Consider the following 22,540-nt stretch of genomic DNA (forward strand, 5'->3'; position numbering starts at 1 on the left):
ACTATCGCAGAGCAAAAAGACTCGCTCACAAGCGACGGGCCGATGTTGAAGCGACAGCAGTGGCATCGGAGGCGTCGCCGCGTGCCTGTCCCGATTCCCCACAGCCACCGCAAGCCGAGGAAGTCAGCGCCGATGAAAATGAGACAGGTCAGTAGGCATTTTTTTTTCATAGTAATGCATGGTCATTTGTTTTTGCTTACGATGCATTCCAAGGCCTTTGGTGCGTCGGTCCGCTTACCTAGTGCTTGTGATGCCTAGCCAGCATGCAGTTTCGCTGGCTGCCACTCTAGTTTACGAGCTTATAAACTTTTTTTTTTATACAGGAATCGGTGTTCAAACCGACATGACCATGCAAGACATACAGGCACTGGAGCAGCATTCTGTAGTGCTGAATGAACATCTGTACACATTGCAGAAAGAGCAGCTCGAGGTGACTGAAGACTCACTAAAAAGTTGTGAAGCAAAGGTGCGACTGTACACAGGGATGCCAAACTTTGCTGTTTTATTTGCTGTGTTCGAAGCACTAGCAAGCTTCATTTCACACAATGTCAACAATAAGCTCACAAAATTTCAAGAATTCGTTCTGTTCATGATGAAGCTAAAAGTAAATCTGCAAAACGTTGACCTTGCATTTCGGTTCAATATTTCAGAGGCTACAGTATCGCGCATTTTCGACAAGTGGCTGCACGTGGCGTATTGCAGACTTAAAGATAAAATAATCTGGCCCACACGAGATGCTTTGCAAAAGACAATGCCACAGGCATTCTACGACTCGTTTGGTGCGAATGTAGCAGTCATCATCGATTGCTTCGAAATCAAGATAGAAAGGCCATCATCGTATCTTCCAAGATTTGAAACATGGTCCCAGTATAAAGGTAGCAATACAGCCAAGTTCCTGATTGGGATTGCTCCACAAGGTGTTGTTACATATATATCCGAAGGTTGGGGAGGCAGGGCACGTGACAAACATATCACCGAACACTGTGGGTTTTTGGACAACTTGGTGCCTGGAGACGTTGTACTCGCAGACAGGGGATTTAACATCAGCGAAAGCGTTGGTTTCTACTGTGCAAAGCTTCACGGGCCAGCGTTTACCAGGGGAAAGAAACAACTTTCAGCAGATGTGCAGAGCACAAGAAAGCTCGCAAACGTGCGAATACACGTGGAAAGAGTAATTGGACTCATTAGTAATAAGTTTATTTTTCTGAAGTCTGTCGTGCCAATCGATTACGTTGTGTGCCGGCCAGGAGATGAAGTCGCACCACTCGACAAAATTGTAACTGTGTGTTGTGTGGTATCTAACTTGTGTGCATCAATTGTTGCTGCACCAAAGGACGCCACTGGACAGCAGGCTTCGGCCTCAGTGGATGAGTGATTGTGAATCCTGCTCCTGCATGTCTGAATAAAGCAAACTCAGAATCTGCTGACGGCATTGTCATTTCTCAACGCCAGATTTCAGCGTGTCCCATATGGGCCACGTGTGTTCCAGCCTCAAGACGCACTTCCAAGGTTGAAACATGAGGCAGCTGTCCAAGTTGTGTTACAGGTTGCTTAGCCTTTGGGTCCTTTGCACTCTGGACAAAACCACAGTGTAGTTTTTGGTGCTCGCTTGAGTGCCACGCATGAAAAGTGGAACCATTTGTAGTGGCAGGATGCGTTGTCGCAAGCAACCATCTTTCCAGTTTCTGGTCCACGGCAAAAACAGTAGACATCACTGGGAGAGTTTACCACTGGACCAGCATGCTGCCTGGTGAAGTAGGTGCTGAAAAGCTCGGGCAGGACTGCATGAATGAAGAATTTTCTTCCAGCAGCCAGAATTTCCTCACAAAAGTGCCTGTCTTTCTGTATTCTCTCCACGTGCAACAAATGAGGTGTCCACACCACGAAGTCGCACCACTGAACATCACATACAGCCATTTGTGTCTGCACTTGGTAGAAATATCCGTGTTGTCGCCGTAGCTGGACTACACCATTGACAGTTTCCAGGCAGGAACCTGCAGTAGCCATCTCTGTAACGTCCTTCACTTCCCTGAGCGAAAATGGGCACTTAAGTTCAACAACACCCTTCCCACAGCATGCGCAACAAACAAGACCGTCTGGTGTTGCTCCAACAAACGGATATCTTGGTACTCAGGTGCAGCCCCGACTTGGAGCACTTGATCATGTCGTGCTTCTCGGCTTCACTGGTTTGGTATGCCCTGAAGGCACGGGGCTCATTTTTCACTCCCCATGTGATGGCAGGCGTCTTCAGCGACTGCTTTTCAGGATAGCATATCAGTTTTAGCAGTGATATGCTAGGGTTATCAATGCTTGTGTGGCACACCCTTTTCATTACAGAAGCAGTCACCCTGCCCGCTCGGTACAAAAACCAATTAGACGAGCTGCTCTGTTGCCTTGTCAAATCTTCAACGGCCTTTACGGTCTCTTCACTTATAATTATTGATGGCATGACATCATTGGCTTTCTTAACCAAAACATCCAAATCATGCGCCAACATTTCTTCGGAGTAGAGGTTTCTCAAACGGGCATCATGCATCGGTACAGGATTTTGAAAGTGTCCATCATATCCGGGGAGGACTGAAAAAATTGAAGGAACAATGCCGGCATCCTGAATTGAGCCGTAAAGCTTGGTACGCTCCTGCTCTGAAAGTGGCGGGACATGAGCCCGCTCCTTGAGTGGACCTGCCTCAAAGGAATTGCTATCAAGCTGCCGCTTTTTCCCTTTAGATGATGTGAAGTTTATGTCCGTGAGTCGCTTATATTGTACTTTTTCGACATAAGCGGGCAGCCACATATCATCCTTCTGGGTGCAACTTCTTGACTTCATCATTTTGATGCCGGTCTCAACTGCAAACAAACGGGCTCCAACATGGGAGCATGCTTCCCCTGCTCCAGCCATACATGTGCAGCGCGCAGTGATCACAGCGCCATCCTTCTTGCACAAAATCCACACTTGGAGAGGTTTGTGCCCCAGCCTCTGTGAGTGGTTCACCTGCCAAGACAACGAGAAAAAACGTCGGCTTTACTGACCTATCGTTTCAAAATTGCTGCGGTTCAGTTGCACTTTGCCTAGGGATGTCGTCTTAGAAGAAAACATTTGAGCCGTTTTTTTTTTCAGAGTTGCCGTGCACGAACTTGTCTGTCTGAACCTGCTCATTTTGAATGCCATTCAGACTGTGCAAAATAAAAACAAAGGCACATAATGGGAGCTGCAACTCGGTTCATTTAATCTGTGGGAGACTGCGCTCCCCAGCTCGGACTTGGCTGTTCAACGCCGGGTCCTCGAGCGAGCCACCGAGGTCATCACGAAGCAAAGTATTCTGATCACCTAGATTTGACCTCAAGTTCCGTTTTTCTGTGTTTTTTGGAACCGATAAGGTTTTTCCGCCTCCTTTCACGCTTTTCGGGCACTTCACGTGCTCGCGTACATACATAACCGAATGTCGCGCTTCTGATGCGCCGCACAGAGCGCTTAGCGCAAACGGCGTACGGACCATTCGTCACAGCTTTGCTCATACAGATTAACAAGGTTTGCAATCATCAAATGGATTCGTAATGCTTACCTCGCCGAGCAGGACAACTTTGCCGTCCTGGAATTCCTTGGCAGAAAGGTGCTTCACCCAGCCGCTTGTAAAATAATTGTGGGACTCCAAAGCTTTGTACGCTTTCATGTTTTCCAAAGTCACAAAGTTCGCGGAAAACACAAGATACGAGACGATGTCGCCGTGCGAAATCTCGGGGAAGCCACTAACATCGGCACTTGTGTCCACTCCGGGCCGCAGCGTGTATGGATCGATATCATCGCACAGTTTCAACTTGTCTTCGTAACGAAGGCGAATAGTGCCGATGAGTTCAGAGTAATAACCCGCGTTTAAAGGTTTATGCGGCGCCATAGCAGGCACAAATCGGATGAAGAAGAGCTGTGAACGGTGCCGGTGCCACGAATTTGAAAGCATCCGCGGCAGCACAGCTCTGAACGAAGACTGAGCGACTGGGTCACAAGCATGGTCGCCGGGTCAACGAGCAGGCGGATGTGACGTCACGTGCAAGCCATGTATGCGTTAGAGGCGTTTGTCAAATTTTTAGTGAAGCGGCGGTGGAGGAATTCTAATTGAGTGATGGTTGAAAAAAATGTGGTGGCCGGCGCAAATGGCGAGCGTGTACAAACACCGCGAAGAACCTACGAGCTGCATCCCGTCTCCCCTTTCATTGCACACGTATAGATTCGTCCATCCCTGTTATCCGAGCGGTTGGCCGCCGCCGCTGGCCTGCGGGCAATTCATTTCGAAAGCTGAGTAAAGGTCGCCTCGACAAGAGATGGCTTACAATTCGTTCCGAGAGGCTCGTTCATGGACCCCGCTTACGCGTGCACAAATTTCTCCAGTACCAATTGTTCGAGAGGAAGAGTATGCGTTTCTGATCTCAGACTCCTACATTACAAAAACGCCAATGTAACTCTGCGCTTAATTGCGCCACGAATGCAATTCTGCTCGCGCTGTTTTATTATGGCTGCACCTTTAGATGAACTCGTTAATTGTTTCAATGAATTAATTCTTACTTTGAGCGTGTTCGCTGCTTTCGTTGATTTTTCTATCAGCGTTAGGTTCGGGTACCTGCATGCAAGTGTGTCCTTTTTACTGCTCTGTCCGGGCTGCACTTGAAATAAAACTTAACTGAATTTGAGATGGTATTTCTTCCTTACAATAATGAGCTTGTTGTCTGAAGCTCACGTATGGTTCTGAAATGGCGCTGCTGAAGCCACTATGTGCTGTTTGAGTTTTTCTGGATAATGAGCATGGCATGGAAGCGCTGTAACCAGCTTGTTCCAAAGAGCGCACTCTGGTGTATGAGTATGCTGTTTCGTCTTAGTGTTTCAAGTTGTGGGCGCAAAACCGTGGTGAAATAGTACGCAGTCTGCCTGGTAGGTTTTGCATGGCTTGTGGCCGTTTCAGTATCGGCGTACGTACCAGGCTTCATGCAGGGTATTTTGAAGCGCTTGTTCAATAGCGGGTATAAGAATAAATGCTTGAATATTCTCCAGGTGGGATCCTTTTGCAAGGAGCACTGAATGTACGTTTTATGGGGCAGGATTCTCAACAGCCCGTAGCGAGTCAATGATGATAAGTGGCACAAGTTTCCTAAGTATTCTATTCCAATTAATGTAAAGGGAATGCATACAGAGGTCAGTATTCGCAGTAGGTATTTAGTGTAGAGGTAGAGTGCTGCACGGAATGTGGGTATTAGTTACAATGTTCTATGACAGCCACTTATAATTTGTCATGCATATTTACTGAAATGATGAATTCGGCGCGATGGCTCAGTGGTTATCGTGTTCTTCAGGTGCTCAAGTTATGCCAAGTCATCAGTTATGTTATGTAAAGCTACGTCAAGTTATCGTCACCACTGCAAAGTAGCGACGATAACTACGAGCATCACATAACCGTCTCTGCCTTTGTGCAGATTACCCACTGTGCAGCCGTACATCTCACTGGTCATCGCACGGGCCCTGAAGACAGACGGTAGTCTCGAGCAGTGAACCAGGAAGGCGTGGTCGTCGGTGTCACCCGGAAATCCAGCACAGCATCAACGGTTCACTGTGGGCTATAAAAGAAGATTCCTTCCACTGGGACCTCACTTGGCAGTGGTGACCGCAACTGCGAGCATCATGTAATCGTCTCTGCCTTTGTGCAGGTTTGTGCATAATTATGCCTCACTGAATGTTGTTTTGTTTTCCTTTTACGTCGGCGCTGCTCCTAAGTGGATGGGTTTGTGTAAAAGATCTGAGTGTACTATAGCTCGTTGTTGTGCTTGCAGTCTTCCACTCACTGATAGCATCTTTGCAACATGCTCAGAGTGCAAATTTAATTTTCATCGTGGTGCATGTGCGGGAATAACAGAAGAATCTTTCAATGCTAAGCACGAAGCCAAAAAGAAAGCATGGAAATGTGACTTGTCGAGGTAACCACAAGGGCACAAGCACCACAGAAAATCAGCAGCATGATTCCGACGTGATACTCAGATTACTGCAGACTGAAACGAAGCTTGATGCTCTTTTGCCTGTGTCAAAAAAGTTTGATGCATTTGAGACGCAAATGCAGTTGCTCTCTGATAAGTTTGACGACATTCAGAACCACCCGACTGTTCAAGAAAAAACCTACAAAACAACTAACGAAATGAGTTGAAGGGCTGGAATCTAACAATGTAGGTAGTGATATAACTCAGCTGAAGCAGGACCTAGATGATTTGGAGTGGCGTAGTCGCTTTCTAACCCTAGAGCTTCATATATTGACTGAAACCCAGGATGAGGACTTGCTAAGCAAAGTAAATGAGATTGTAGAAAAGCTGCAAGTTAAGGCTATTACACAAGACGAAATTACCGCTGTGCATTACCTACAGAGGGCTGAACAACTGACGAAAACATTGCAAACCTTTTCAACATGCACTTTGTAGAAGTTGGTGCCTCAAATGATATTCATGGTACATTATCATGTGAACAATACATGAATGTTCAAAATCCTCAAGCTATATTTCTCACTCCAACTTGCGCCGAAGAAGTCCTCAACATAATCATGACGCTGAAGGACAACTGTACATCAGCCTACGATGATGTGAAAGTTTCCCCCGTGAAAGCTGTAGCCGCACTGATAACTCCAGTCCTTAGGCATATATGCAACTGCATACTTCAAGCAGGGATATTTCCAAACCAAATGAAGCTTGCGCATGTTCCAGCTATTAATAAAGGTGGTGCTTTTGAAGACTTGAACAACTATAGACCAATGTCAGTGCTTTCAGTCTTTTCAAAAGTTGCTGAACACATAATGAACAAAAGAATTGTCGATTTCCTCACTCTGCATAACTTTATAGTAAACAAGCAGTTTGGATTCAGAAAGAAAAGTGCAACTGAAACTGCTTTACTTTATATTAAACAGAAAATTCTTGACAACATGAAGAAATGAATGCTTACTTTGGGTTTATTTCTAGATTTCAGGAAAGCCTTTGATTCTGTCCATCATGATATATTATTAATAAAGCTACCATTCTATGGAATCCAAGGTACAGCACATGCCCTGATGGAAACCTGTTTAATTTGCAGGGAGCAATACACCACAATAAAGAGCACCGAACCTGATCGAGGCACTATTAAATACGGAGTTCCATAGGGATCCATTCTAGGCCCCATAATATTCTTGATATATATGAGTGATGTTGTAAACACCCCAGGCTGCTCTGAAATGGTATTACATGCAGATGACACTAATGTATTTTTTTTCAGGTTGCAATAAATGCTTCGTTTACAGGGAAGCAAATGAATGGCTTCACTATTTAGACTTTTGGTTAACCTTTAATAAACTAGACCTAAAGATAAACAAGATGGAATACCTGATTTTCAAGCCTAAAGGTAGCAAAAAAGATAGTGAGTTCAAATTAAAGTTCAGGAATAACATTATCAACCAGTCTAAGAGGATTTTCATTCTAGGTGTTATCTTTCATGAAACGTTTCTCTGGAATTCGCACACAGAAGCTCTCCGAATTGAACTTAACGTGTTTTTGGCATATTAAACAGGTTGCCAGTGAAGCAACAAACTTACTATGCTCTCTTTCATTCGCATTTAACATACTGCTCCCTGGTATCGTCAGACACAACACGAAGAAACCTTGATTAGCTGCACCCTCTGCAAAAGCGCTCAATATGTGGTATTCGAAAATTCCAAAAATAGAACATTGATTGCCATACTTTATGATCTATGACATACTAGAGATCAGTAAGCTATTCAAATATACGTTATTTCTGGAAATCGTGCACCTGTATATGTTACACTGTTCAAATATTGAGGTTCAATGCAAAAAGAAACACTCCACATCTCCTTAGGGAAGATAAAATACAGGTGCCCCGATCTCGCACCAACTATGGTGATGTGAGATTATGTATGCAAATAGCAAATTTATTGAATCAATATCCATCCATCTTTGAATTATTACCAATCTACCCATCACTACCTAAAGAAAACACTAAGACATATGTACCTAATGGAATAATAAGTCAAAGAATTTCTTTTGTGTCATGGATGATATTTGGGTGTGTTGTACATGTAAATAGTATTCGGGAATTTGTAAACCTTTTTTTTTCCATATACAGAAGCATGCACACAGTCCTTAGGGTTGTCCATTTGTTTTGTTTTGTGTGCTTGCATACATATTGGTTGTTGTACGATGTACTGTACTGCAAATGTGTTCGAATATGCCTATAGTGGTTGCCACTGCTGTCAGGGGTGGGATGGCCTCATCAGGCAAAAATGCCATTAGCCTTCTCACCAAGGGCAAATTCTGTATATTTTTTGTCCCAAATAAACTGTACTACTAATACAACCTGAATGATGCAGGTTCGATCCTGGTCTAGCCTGTCGCGTTTTGATAGAGGCAAAATGGTAGGAGCCTGTGTTCTATGCAATGTCAGTGTACGGTAAGAAACTGCAGGTGGCCGAAATTACTCCGCAACCTTTCACTACAGCGCCTCTCATAGCCGAAAGTCACCTTGGGTTTTTGGACCACATAAAACCAAACCAAAACATCGACTAGCTTTCTTGAATGGGATAGCTAGGATATATATGCCTTGTGTTGTAAAGCACATTTGTAGAGATGGAGTGGGAATTTTTTTTTTCAGTTCCTCTTATTTTTTTTCTTCCTTTGTACTGGTCAACATGCCCAGATGACTTACTGCAGACAACTGGTCGCAAGGTTGCTTCTGAGGAAACTATATTCGCACCATTACTTTCAGCATTTAATTTTATGTGGTGCGTTCTTATGATGCATGTATTGCATATTCCTTGCCTGCATAGCTTGGAAATTAACTAAATTGTAAGTATATTGATTGTCATGTCATTTGTGAAGACCGTGTGGTGACCTTTTTCAACAGTTGTAGACTTTCTATAGGCAGTCTACAGACAATGGTCTATTAGGGGTGTTTAGACAGAGCTCTATAGACTGTCTATAGACAAATATCTACAGAATTGCCAGGCCACATAACTGTGGAATGTCTATAGACAGTCTATAGACCTATGTCTACTGGACCAGTAGATTTTTGTCTATAGACAAATCTGCAGGAAGTGTATGGCCTAAGTCTATAGATCATCTATAGACTGCCTATAGAGCTGTGTCTATTATCAGTAGACATTTGCCTGTAGATGGTCTATGGACAGAAGTCTATAGGAAGTGTATGGCCGTATATCTATAAATCATCTATAGACTGTCTATGGACCTATGTCTATAGACTGTTTATGGACCTATCTACTTTCAGTAGACATCTGTCTATGAACTCTCTATAGACAAAAGTCTACTAAATGTGTATGGCCATAAATCTATAGATTGTCTATGAGCTGGTCTAAAGGACTTGTCTATAGACAGTCTAACGACTTCTTAGACTAAAGTTCATAGACAGTCTATGGACTGTCTAAAGAAATTTTTGTAAGGGGTTATCTTAATTCATAAGAAACGAGTCATCAAGGACAAGAAAAATTACAGTCTGATCGCTCACTGTTTGTTGCCTAAAGGTATTTAATAAGGAATTCACTATTTGTAAGAGGACAACCTTAGATATCAACGAACCAAAATATCATGCACACTTCCGTGAGGGATACTCCAAAATAAATCATATTCACAATATCACTCAGGTGATAAAGGAATGCGCAGAATACATCCAACGCCTCAATGTAGGCTTCATTGATTACGAGAAAGCACTGGACAAAGTGGAAACCTGGGCAGTCACACGGGCATTGCGGAATCACGTTTTAGAACAGTCGTATGTGAAAATACCAGATGATATCTTTAACGACTGCGCTGCTACCATAGTCCTCCATGAAGTCAGCAATGAACTTCCAATAAGTCAACTGTCCAGCAGGGAGGCGCCATATTGTCAGTGCTTTTCACCGCCTGTTTACAGGGGTATCGGAGGCCTTGATTGGGAACATTTGGGGATAAGAGTTAGTGGCGAATTTCTATGCTGTCTGCTACTCGCTGATGACATTGGCTTGCTAAGTGACTCAGGAGATGAGCTGCAAAGCGTGATCAATGAGTTAGGCAGGCAGAGCAGAACGGTGGGTCTAAAAATTAACATTCAGGAAACCAATGTAATATTCAACAGTGCCGAAAGAAAACAACATTTTAGAATTGTTAACGAGGTGCTGGAAATGGTAAAAGAATACATCTAATTAGAACAGGTAGAGGCCGCTGATCCGGATGATGAGAGAGAAATAGCTGGAGGAACAAGAATGTGATGGAGCTTAAAACGCTGGTTCTTTCACGTCATGAATGACAGTTTACTGATATCGGTCAAGAGAAAAGTATACATGTGTATCTCACTGGTGCTCTACTCTGAGCCAGAAATGAGTAGGCTAACGAAAAGCGTTCAGCTTATTTTAAGGAAAACACGGTGAGCTATGGAAAAAATAATAAGTGTAACGTTAAGATACCGGAAGCGGGCAGAATGGGTGAGGAAGGAAACGCGTGTTAATGAATTCGTTTCGTCACGTTTACAGATATTTAACGTACCAAAGTGACTGAAGCTACGAAGGACGCCTTAGTGGAGGTCCCGGAAATTTCTAACACCTGGGGTAATTTACTATGCACTGATATCGCACAGGCCTCCGGAACTGCGCCTACGTTCACATTCGACCGCCGCGGCCGGGATTGAACCCCAGTTTTTCGTTTGAGCAGCCGAGCGCCATCACCGCTGCGCCACCGCGGCGGCTGTTGTTAGTAGTATCCTAGTCGAAATCAAGAGGAAGAAATGGACTTTAACAGGGCATGTTATGCAAAGGAAAGGAACCACTTGTAAGCGAGGGTAACGGAGTGGATTCAGAGACAAGGCAAGCGTAGTAGGGGGCGGCAAAAAGATAGGAGGGAGGGCGGATGAGATTAAGAAGTTTTGGGGATATGGTGGCCGCAGCTGGCGAAGCACAAAGTTATTTAGGCGCCCCCTGCACGGGGTGTAGTCAGGCTGATGATGATGCTGATGATAATTCAAATTGAGCTTTTAGGCGCAGGTCGGTACGAGGCCACGATACAGATCTCTAGCACAAACTGGTTTAGGCAGGTATGCGGAAATCACAACAAAGAAGTTGGTGCCATCGCGCGCCCAAATAAATCGCCACTAAAACTAGTGTCAATTGCCGCCGGACAAAATAATACAGTAGTCAATCTCGGATGGGTGAAACACATTTGTCTAACATACCCAACAGCAACTGTACTAATATGCAGGGACATTTACAGTCCGCGCACGGCTGGGAGATGCCAGGATGACTGAAAATATGGGATCGAATGCACACTCTATTAACAGACACCGAGTTCACATTCCTAAATGAGCCGGGGCCGCAACGCTGCCTACAACACGAATACACTCGCCTGAACTGACGCAGTAGATAGATCCTAGAGCCCCGGAATGTGAGGGAGAATAAGTGCATGGGGTAGTGACCACTACCCCATAAGCACAGTTTTCAATACGGCACTAATTAAGAAAATCTACTGATAAGCCTCCTTAACACATTGGGAAGGTTTTCGGCAGTATAACCATCAGCGGCAGCAGCAACCTTAAAAGGCCCGCTGCAGGACAAAGGCCTGTCCACATCTAATTAACACAGCGCTGTGCCAGCTAAGGCCACCTTGTCTTTGCCGCACACGCCATCCCAAACTCATTTTCCGTTATTAATTTCCAGTAAAATGTAAATAACCGAAGATTATTCCCAGACCCTTTCCGCCCTCTTCCTGTGGCTTAACGATACACCTATCATTTTACTTTCCAAACATCGCTGCTTCCTCCATCCTTGAGAACATGGTAGCTTTTCGCGTCCCCTTGCAGATCACGAATGTCGCAAATGGGCCTAAATCATAAGCCGTGATGGGCTTGTCTGAACCACACAAGTGGTTCTCGAGGTTAGCATAATCAATACAACAGCAAACAAGACTCAGACAAGGTCTCGACTTCCGTCCTCTAAAACTATGGGCACGTAAGAAAAAAGGAAAAATGTTGCTGCTCAGCACCCTGAAGCCGTTCGAAGAAAGGTGGCATTGAAAAGACGGACAGCTCAGGCGCGCTGCAATCAAAAGCAACTGGCATATGAGAGGTGGTCTAACTGGTACAGTAATTAGGGCAAAACTAGGAATCACAAAGCCGTCTGGAGGACTCTCAGAGGGCTGAAAGAGGGGTAGCAGATCAAAGGGGACGTCGAAAGTATCGGGACTGCCCTGCAGTTCGCACCGATCACGTTTGGAAATCAAGCTGCAGTCCTTTTCTTCCCAAATCATACGCAGTCGGCGGCCCTACAGCCGTCACAGGAGGCGATGGACAAGACGGGAATAACATTTTTGAATAATACACTATACCGGATGATTGCTATAGAAGAAAAAAGTGAAATTACTCCGGGACATGACAATACTCAATGCAAAATCTTTAAGAACTTTAAAGCAGCTATTGGTGCCCTGGTTGGTGTCATAAATGAGGAGTGACAAACAGAGAAAATTAAAGAAAAGTAGAAACACACAGTCGTTACTGAATGATGAGCTGTTTGACAATATTTCCATTAGGCTCGTGTAACTAAGGTAAAGGTATTGTACCATGACAGTTGATAGAGTTATAAACCTCGAGCTAACAAATCACTTCTGTCAGCTCTATCAGCCTATTCTAAGCTCCGATTTTAAGATACTAACGATTCTAAAATCAAGTACTGTCTTGCGAATGTGCGAAAAAACTCACACGAGCACATTCTTAGAGAATGCGTCTCATCAGAGTGTCACGGATACCCGGAGAACACTCGGGCTCAGAGAATGTACTAGGCGACAGGTGTACACGCACTGACGCACATTTAATACACCCTACGTGACACAAACAGTAGCGCACAAAAGTAACAAACCTTACACAAAACAAAAAGACTACCAATACACACCACCCGGGAACACCCAGTCTACTAGCGTTGGGCGTTCGTGCTCACGGTTCGGTGATGATGAAGCATTGCATGGCTCCAGTAGCCGGCGTCGGGATGCGTCCGAAGCGCTCGGGCTGGCGTCGCTGGCTGCGTCGTTGGCGGCGTTCTACGAGCTCCCGGTTCAAGCTTCCGCGGAGGTTATGCTGATGATGTTGGCGTTGTGGGCACAACCCGGATGGGTGGAAGCAGGGCTATAAGCACCCCTGGCCGTAGCAGGTGGTTGCGTCATCCGTTGACTCGCCGGAACGGGCTCAGTAATGGCAGGAAATCCACGGTTCGACGCCGTAGAACTCTAGATCACTGAAGCAGTAGCCGGCTTTGATCTCTTCCATCCGTGGTGTTCCTGACCCGCCAAAACCTCCACATTTCTGTTCTTCCCTCCCGTGCCACGCTCTCCCTCGCGCGTTTATAACCTTGGCGTTGGTACACGTCATCCTTGTCGTCGTCGTCTTTGTCTTCTCTTCTCCAGCAATCATCTCCTCCCACCTCACCAAATACTTCTTTATCTTCACCATTCTTCGGTTGATACACGTCATGCTTATCGCCAACCTCGTCGTCTCCTCCAAACGTCTTTCGTTTGTACTTGTATTTCCAATTTTCTATTATATGTGACAACGGGCCACCCCTCTCTAGAGTTTTTCCATAAAAACTGCTCACATCATCATATTCAAGCCTTCCAGCCAACCGACTACCTTCCGTGGCGATTCTGGACCCAGCACACAGCACACCGCAGATGCCAAGTACACACCAAAAGCACACCACTAACACAGAACACGAAATTGCATTTTCGGAACATTAAGACACCACTGCCGTTGTCCGCATGGTGTCTTTAACAAACATGTTAGTGTGCGCAACACACTCCCTTGTATAAGCACACAACAACAAAAAGATACATCCCAGAGATAGCCAGTGTATACGTGCCGCGAAGGACGTGACAACAGCAAGATAGCCAGAACAAGAACACAGGTTTATTATGAAGCGTTGCTTTTATAGCCGACCAAGTGATAAAGGGCGGACCGCAGCGCGCATGTCCGGAACAGGCGCACGGTCATGCACGCGCCTGATACAGCTAGAGCCGTTTAGTGCGCTCTACTCATCAATTCTGTACCTACGTTATCTATGTCTTTAATATATTCCATTTGAAATTAGTATTCTTCCGAAGCCAAATTCCATCTCATGACTTTAATACTGTTCATTTTGTTCCTTGGTTAAATATTCAAGCGGCTGATGATCCGTTTGAATTATGAAGTGTCTCCCATAAAGATAAATGTGAAGTTTCTTTACTGCCCACACCACCGCCAAGAATTCCTTTTCAACAGTGGAGTAGTTGCGTTCACTAGCCAATTCTCTCTTACTTGCAAAAAATACCGGATGTAGATGCGATTCTCTTCTTACGAAAGTACGGCTCCTAATGCTGTGTCTGATGCATCAGTGCGAAGAACAAATCCTTTATCCAAATTGGGAGCAAGCAGAATGTGCATTTTTGCCATGTGCCATTTCAACATCACGAATGTGTTCTATGTTCAGCAGTCCAAATCACCTTATTGCTTGCGCCTTTCTTAGTGAGTTCAACAAGCGGGTCGGCTATGGGAGCATAATCGGGAATAAAGTCCCTGTAGTATCCCATTAAACACAGGAATGACTGTACTTCTCTCTTGGTCCTCGAGATCTGGGCTTGCTGTATTCTGACCAAGATGTCTTTCGTCGCGCTGCGACCCATCGCCTGCTTGTGTTCGAGAAAAAAAATGGCTCAAAGTCCACCGCACATTTTGTCGGTTCTATGATCAACCTGTCTTGCTAAACTCTGTCAAACAGTTTTTCCAGAGTAATTACATGCTCTTCCCACGTATCTGTTGAAACAGGGATGTCATCAATATAGTGTTCTACATTTTGGAGCCCATCCAAAATCTTCGTCATCAGCTTCGTGATTATTGCGGACGCTCTCTTCAAACTACAAGGCATGAATTTAAACTGAAATAAACTCGCTGAACAAGAAAAGCCAGTATTCTCTTTCGACTATCTTCCATTGGTATTTGCCCATACACTTAAGCTCAATTAAGTTTAGAAAAAAATCTTTTGTGAGCCACCTTAGCTAACACCACGTCCGCTGTTGGCATAGGTTCGGCATCGGATACTACGATCTCATTTAGCCGTAGAAAATCTAACATAACTGGATAGTACCAAACCTTCTTAATCACACCAAGCTCCATCATATCCAGCACCGCATTTTCAATTAATTCCTGAACTACTAAATGTAGTGGGTATTGATTCACACTGATTGTTCTATCTCTAGAGAGATATAATTTGCAACATACGATATTTGTTTTGCCCGGAACATCCGAAAACACACCCCCTTGCTTCGAAGTAGGGCCTTTACCTGTGATCCTTTGTCTTCATTCAAATTGGGGTTTATTAGCACCTTATCCCATCCTACACTTTTCTTCCCACTGCACGTGGACACATCGGCAACATTATCTGTCTCCTCTGCCACTACCGAGCATGATACCTTGAGGGCGTACCGGACGGGATCTCTTTGTATTTTTCAACAAATCTGCATAGAAATCCTTCTTGGTGTTATTTATCAATCATTCATAATCCATTTCATTTTTCTTCTGCGTCACAAGCTAAGGGCCCTTCCATTGCATCTGTAACTTATTATGATGCGTGGGTAGCAGGATGAGAACCCTGTCGCCCGGATTCAGATTTCTGTGAGTGGCTCTCTTGTCATTGTAGCCATTATAGCGTTCGCGCGCCGTTTCCGCGCATTAATGTGCAAGCCAGCATGTTTCCACTAAGTTGTCCCGCAACTCAAGAACGTATATGTATGTTGTCTTCAGACCTGACGCAATCTCTTCATTAGCCCACAACTTCTTGAGTATTGTAAGTGGTTTTCTAACGGTTCTGTCATACAACATCTCGATGGGCGAGAAACCAAGATTCATTTGCGGTACTTCGCGGTAAGCGAATAAAAGAGCTGGGAGATGTATATCCCAACAACTAGGTCTCTCCTGGCACTTCCTGATCTTATTTTTGAGGGTGCCGTTGAACCGCTCTACAAACCCATTACACATGAGATGGCATAGCGTTGTAACTGCTTTACTGGAAAAAGGCGGTTAACCTCCTTCACTAGTTCCGACGTGAAGGAGGTCCACAAGACCCTCCGCCACTTGGATACTGTCAATAGTGTTCAATGGAATCGCATCAGGATAACGAGTGGCCAGGTCAACCCGAGTAAGCACTTATCTATTGCTTCTGGCGGATGCTGGAGAGATTGGCCCCACAATGTCGATAGCGCAACTCTATTGAAATGGTAGCTCGATGGCTGGCATCTTGCCCAGAGGTACGGGACCAACTGTTCCCTTCGGAACTCTGTGCTGGCACACGTAACATGAGTGATTAAAGCTTTTAACGTCACACTGAACACGTGGCCAAAAGAACTCTCGGGTGATTCTAGACACCGTTTTGAGAACACCCTCGTGTCTGGATATAATGGCGTCTTGTCCTAATTGAAACACTGTCTCTCGCATATCTTTCGGTAAGACCTGTTGTTGAATTCGCATTCCCGTGCTAAATATGTACTCCCTGTGCAGCAGACCGTTTACCAATTGATATTCGAATGACGTACGACTCCTCTTTCTTTTAACCTTTTCCCCAACTCTTTCGAAGCAGGCTTTCAATCTCAGGACTTTCGTTGCCTAATTACAATTTCGCCCGGTGTTACGCTCACACACATCGTAACGGGAATAGAGAGCGGGCGCTGCGTTGCTCGGGCTCCCACTTGAGCTCTTGTCTCCACTGCCGACGAGAAACTCACTTCCCCATCACCCGCCTGAGATGTCATGGGCATTTCCACCTTTGGGTGTTCTTCAACGTCGAGCATCATCCACTCAGGATCGTTGTCCTCGACACTTTTTGCACCCGTAATGTTTCCCTAGATGAAATTGTAGGTTCCTTGTTCTACACTTTTTGTCGCTACCTGTAAAGTATAATATGGCGTGGCACTATAATCATGGCTTAAGGAAGGTACCTGACTGTGCTATCTACAAGAGTGACGGTTGACGCTTCCCGTGTAAGATCCTCGTCCTTCAGCAGTATTCTCCGAACCAAAAATGTGTTGGCTCCGCTGTCTCTAAGCACCAATATAGGACGGTTCCACTCGTCGCCTCATTTTCCGGAGCCGTTTGCCCTCCTTTTAGCTGTGGAACTTCAAGTCGTGTGATAACTTCTACCCGAGAGTCGACAACGCATGCAGCTCAGTCCTGCGTTCTATATCGGCACTCATCCTCAGTATGGCCTCTCCTCTTACAACCTTGAAACACATCTTGTGTCTTTTGGGCAACGCTACTAGCCCGACAGTCAACTGCATGGTGCCCCACCTTACTACAGAGGAAACACCTTACTGTCGCATTACATCCCAAGCAGCGCAAGTTATTGGCCCAACATTGGAACTGTATTGGCAAAGCTGGCCCTACAAAGCATCAGGATGGGACCATCCTTTTGCAATATTGGGCCGATGACCTGTGCTGCTTGGGATGCACCGCCATAGGCTCTTGGTTTTGTCGCATCTGTCTCTAGGCCCTTTTGAGTTTCCTCCTTTGCCTTACTGATATTTATCAGCCCTTGAGCCTCAAATAATTGGTCTGCAGTGTCGGCAAACTCTTCCAATGAACACAAATTTCTTTCAAGAATAGCGCTAACTTTGGACTGCGGCATGCTAAAAACTGCTCTGTCACCAGCTTCTCAAGCACCCCTTAAAAACCCTTTTCTGTGTTTGACATATCTAGCCTAGTTGTTCAGCCTGCAGGAAAACTGCTAAGCGGTTTCAGAATCCTCAGAATCCTTGACTCTCTCGTTGTCCATGAAATCAGCAGCAGGAATCCGCCAAACACATTCAGCGCCTCCCCGACTAAACACGTGCTCAATGCCGTGGCCCATTCACTGCGCTCCCAGCCTTGCCCCAAAACTATTCCCTCGAATCTTTTCAGATATGGGTCCAAATCATCTCTTTTGTCATCAAAAGGAGCCACCAGCTTTCTGGGATAAACTCTGGCCGGTCTGGATGATTCTATACCCGCGAATGAACGCTAAGCGTCGTTCGTGATCTCCTGATATCGTCCCGCGACAGGCGCCTGTTTCCACAAAAGAAACTCGTTCTCCCGTTCTATCCTTGTTTTCTCCCGTTCTTCTGTCTCGCGAGCTCCTTTATCCTGCCGCTCTTCTGCCTCGCAAACTTTTTTATCCTCCCGCTCTTCCTCGCGAGAGTCTGCGCGTGCTTGCGCCATTTCCTTTCTCTGCCTATTTGCCTCCTCTCTCTGCCTGTTAACCTCCTCTTTCTGCCTCTTCGACTCCTCGTCATAGAGACGCATCGCCGTTTCCTCGCTTAACCCTTGCTTGAGCACCATTTCTGACGTTTTTGCGAAAGCCATACTTTCTGCAGTCGAGAGATCAAAAAGATCTGAGATAAAACAAAAAGAAATAAGGTAATGAATCATCCTCGCACTGCTTTCTTTCTCATTACCGCTCTGGTTACATTGGCTACTGTACAGGTCTGTGTAGAACTCTTCGGCTACGTTAACTATCTATCCATATTGCTAATGACTTTGCCCTGTTTGTCTCTTAACGCATATATCTGGTTTTTACCTTTGCCTAGTGTCCTCTTCACCGCTTTTAGGCTACCTCCGTTCTTTAGAGCATGCTCCATTCTCCCCATATTAAACTTCCTCATGTCGACTACCTTCCGCTTATTTATTAACTTCGATAGCTCTGTCAGTTCTATTCTGTAGGTAGGGTTAGGCACCCTCATGCTTTGGCGCTTCTTAATCAGATCTTTTGTCACCTGAGACAGCTTTCCGGTGTCCTGTCGAACTGTCCTACCGCCTACTTCTACCGCACACTTCGTAATGATGGCTGTTAGATTATCGTTCATTGTATGAACATCAAGATCGTCTTCCTCAGTTAAAGTCTAATATCTGTTTTGCAGCGCTATGCTAAACTCCTCTGCTTTCCCTCTTACGGCTAACTCATTAATGGACTTCCTCTTCACTAGCATCTTTCGTTTCCTCTTCAAGTCTAAGCAAATTCGAGACCTTACCAGCCTGTGGTCGCTACAAAGCAGCTTTCCGAGGACTGCCACATCCTGAACGATGCCAGGTTTAGCGCATAGCATGAAGTCTATCTCATTTGTAGTCTCACTATTGGGGCTCTTCCAGGCCCTCTTCCTGTTTTCTGGTTTCCGGAAGAAGGTAATCATGATCCGTAAATTATTTCTATGAGCGAATTCGATTGATAACTCTCCCCTGCTATATCTATTATCTATCCCATATTCACCTACCGCGTTGTCGTCAGCCTGCATCTTTCCCACCTTCGCATTGAAGACGCCCATCAGTACAGTGTACTGTGACTTTACTTTATTCATTGCGGATTCTGCTTCCTCAAAGAAACTTTCAGCGGTCTGGTCATCATGGCTGGATGTGGGCGTGTATGCCTGCGATAGTTTCAGCTTGTGCCTCCTATTCAGCCTAATTACCATAGCTGCTACGCTCTCGTTAATACTATAGAACTCCTCTACGTCGTGAGCTATTTCCTCATTAATGAGGAATCCCACACCTAGTTCTAGTCTATCCTATATTCCGCGATAGCAAAGTATGTGTCCGTCCTTTGAAAGTTTGAAAGTTTGAAAAGTATTTATTTGAAGTGTGTTTCATACACTTCAGGAAGGAGGCCAAAAGGCGTGGTGCCTGACGAGGGCCTTCCTCCCTGGGGGTAAGCAAACTGCACACGGCACATACACACACAAAATAAACAAATACAATAAATGTAGCGGTCGCCATTACACTTGCTGGCATGTTAAAAGAAAAGCAAAGGAAAAACTGTACAACAATGTTAAGGTATCTTCGAAGTTGTTAAGATGCGTGCTGTTGGGTTACAGGAAATTATAAAAAGGAAAAAAATATATATATACAATCATGTTGACTGTTATCAATTTATAATATGTCACAGGATGTACCGGTTAGTCATGTAGTCAACAGTGCAATCACTTTTCTCTTGTATATTTTTCGAGTTCTGCATTGATGGAGGAGGTCATGAAAATTTCTGTTTTCATTCAAAAAGGTAGTCATCTGATATCTAATCGTTTGGAATCCGTAATTTGTTCTTGATTTTGGTGCTCTTATTGTCATGTGTCGAAGGGGATATGGGTTTTGCGGTAGTTCTGGTGTTGCACAAAAATTAGTTTCAAGATGAAATCTGTTATATGTTTCAAGTGCTAGCCGAAGAGTTTTTAATTCAAAAATTGTCAGTAACCCCAAGCTGTTCCACCACGAGTTAGTGCTATCCAAGTAGCCTAGATTAGCAATTGCTCGCATGGCCTTTTTCTGTAGTAAAAACAAAGCATTTAAATTAGTCTATGTTGAGTCTCCCCATATCAGTAAACAATAGTGAAGATGTGAATGAATTAAACTGAAATAAAGTTGCTTTTTGAGCCATACTGGCAATAGAAGTCTAAATTTATTTAGAAGGCCCACTGATCGCGAAATTTTTTTTCTTACTTGATTAATATGGTCAGTCCACAACAGGTGTTCATTAAATATAACTCCAAGGAATTTTATTGACTGTACTCGTTGTAAAACATTCGAATTGTATATGATTGGCTCATTATCAATGACTTTATTTTTAGCTCTGAATATTACATACTTCGTCTTCGTGATGTTTAGTTCTAACATGTTGGCCCTAAACCATAATGTAAGGTTTTCTAACCAGAGATTAGCTCTACATTCTATTGCTTGTAAACTCGCGTCATGAAAGAAAATATTTGTGTCGTCAGCGTATAAAACTGTTTCGGAGGAAGGAAGAATATTAACAATGTCATTTATGTGAACTAGGAATAGAATAGGACCCAGTATTGAGCCCTGTGGCACACCAGTGCGTATAAGGGCGTGGCTTGAAGGTATGTTGTTAATCATTGTGAATTGTACTCTGGATGATAAGTAGCTCTGAATAAGATTAAGTGCGGAACCTCGTATCCCATAGAATTGTAATTTGCGCAGTAAAATTTTGTGACAGACCGAGTCGAAGGCTTTTCTAAAGTCTAAGAATAGTCCAAGTGTAAAAATTCTGTTTTCTATATTGTTAATTATTTTATCCTTTATGTGAAGTAAAGCTTTTTCCGTAGATTTCCCTTTCTGAAAGCCATATTGTTCTTTCGCAATAGCTCCGGTCTTAATGAAGTACGAAGTAAGGCGGGTATTGATGACTTGTTCAGCAATTTTTGAGAAGACCGGTAAAACGGATATTGGGCGATAATTGTTAGGATCATTATAGCTTCCTGTCTTATGTACCACACAAACTCTTGCTATCTTTAATTTATCTGGAAACCTGCCTTCTTTGAGCATTTGGTTGCATATATGGGACAACAAAGTTGCAATAATATCAGATACGGCTTTCACTACCTCACCCTTGATGTTATCAGCTCCAACGGAGCAGTTATTTTTTAGACGTATTATATACGAAGAGATTTCGGCTGTAGTTGTTGGGGAAAGAAATATCGAAGGCTTTGGTATGCCATTAAGTTATGACATTGGATCAGTGCATGTTGTTTGCGCAGACTGATTTTCACCAACCGTCAGGAAGTGTTCGTTAAACATGTCTGATAAGGGACGACCTCTGAGTGGAACGCCATCTACCACAATCTCTACTGGAGTTGGCTCGGTTCGTTTTTATACTAAATTGTTGTATGACCTCCATATCTGATTAGGGGCAAGTTTATTAGCGAACGCTTTTGCGTAATATTCCTGTTTTGCGGTTTTTAGATCAGTGTTGAGCTTATTCCTTACAGCTTTATGCAAGTTTAGTATATTGACGTCCTTGTGCTTCAAAAAATCAGCAAATAGATTGTGTTTTTGCCTTATTCTTTTGTACAGCTCTTTCGTAACCCACGGTTTCTTAGACTTTTTGTACCTAGAGCGGCGGACTAGAGGAAAGGCTTCATAATAGGCATCTTGAAATTTTTTTTCAAAGACATCGTAACAGCGACTAGGATCTTCTTCATTAAAAACGAGTGACCAGTCCACCTCTGAAATTATGCCTCGAAAGCAATTTATAGTTTCGTCATTAACTTTCCGATAGAAAGTATTAGCTGCGCTATTAGAAAAAGTTTTCCTCGAATGGCGCAAAAAGACAAAAAATGGAAGATGGTCGCTAACATCGCAGGCCATCACACCCGACTGTACATCATTTGGTAAGAAATCAGTGAAACATAAATCGAGAGCAGTTCTGGTACTTGTGGTAATTCTTGTTGGCAGGTTTATAACATTTGCACAGCTGTAGGAAGACATCATACCAATAAAACTCTTAGAAACTGTATTCTCAGTCAATATATCTATGTTAAAATCACCCAGCACGACAACAGATTGCCTATGTCCTGTAAACGAGTGCAGTACACTGTCAAGGTAGGAAAAAAAGCGTTCAACTTTACCAGACGGGGGTCTATAAACAAGAATTATAATAACACCACAAGATTCGGCAACAAGTACTTCAAAATCGCAATCAACAACGGAAAACGACTCTAG

At 44.2% G+C, this 22,540-nt stretch overlaps 1 protein-coding gene across 1 annotated transcript; it reads right to left on the reverse strand.

Moving 5' to 3' along the window:
- Positions 1–333: 333 nt before the first annotated feature.
- On the reverse strand, positions 334–3,893 carry LOC144119454 (uncharacterized). The gene is made up of 3 exons (XM_077652064.1): positions 3,564–3,893; positions 2,712–2,992; positions 334–400 (listed from the first exon to the last, which is right to left on the reverse strand). Exons 1-3 carry the CDS (start codon positions 3,891–3,893, stop codon positions 334–336), a joined length of 678 nt encoding a protein of 225 aa, XP_077508190.1.
- Positions 3,894–22,540: the final 18,647 nt, after the last annotated feature.

The sequence above is a fragment of the Amblyomma americanum genome, chromosome 2, assembly GCF_052857255.1.
Source record: "Amblyomma americanum isolate KBUSLIRL-KWMA chromosome 2, ASM5285725v1, whole genome shotgun sequence".
NCBI classification, from domain to species: Eukaryota; Metazoa; Arthropoda; class Arachnida; order Ixodida; family Ixodidae; genus Amblyomma; species Amblyomma americanum.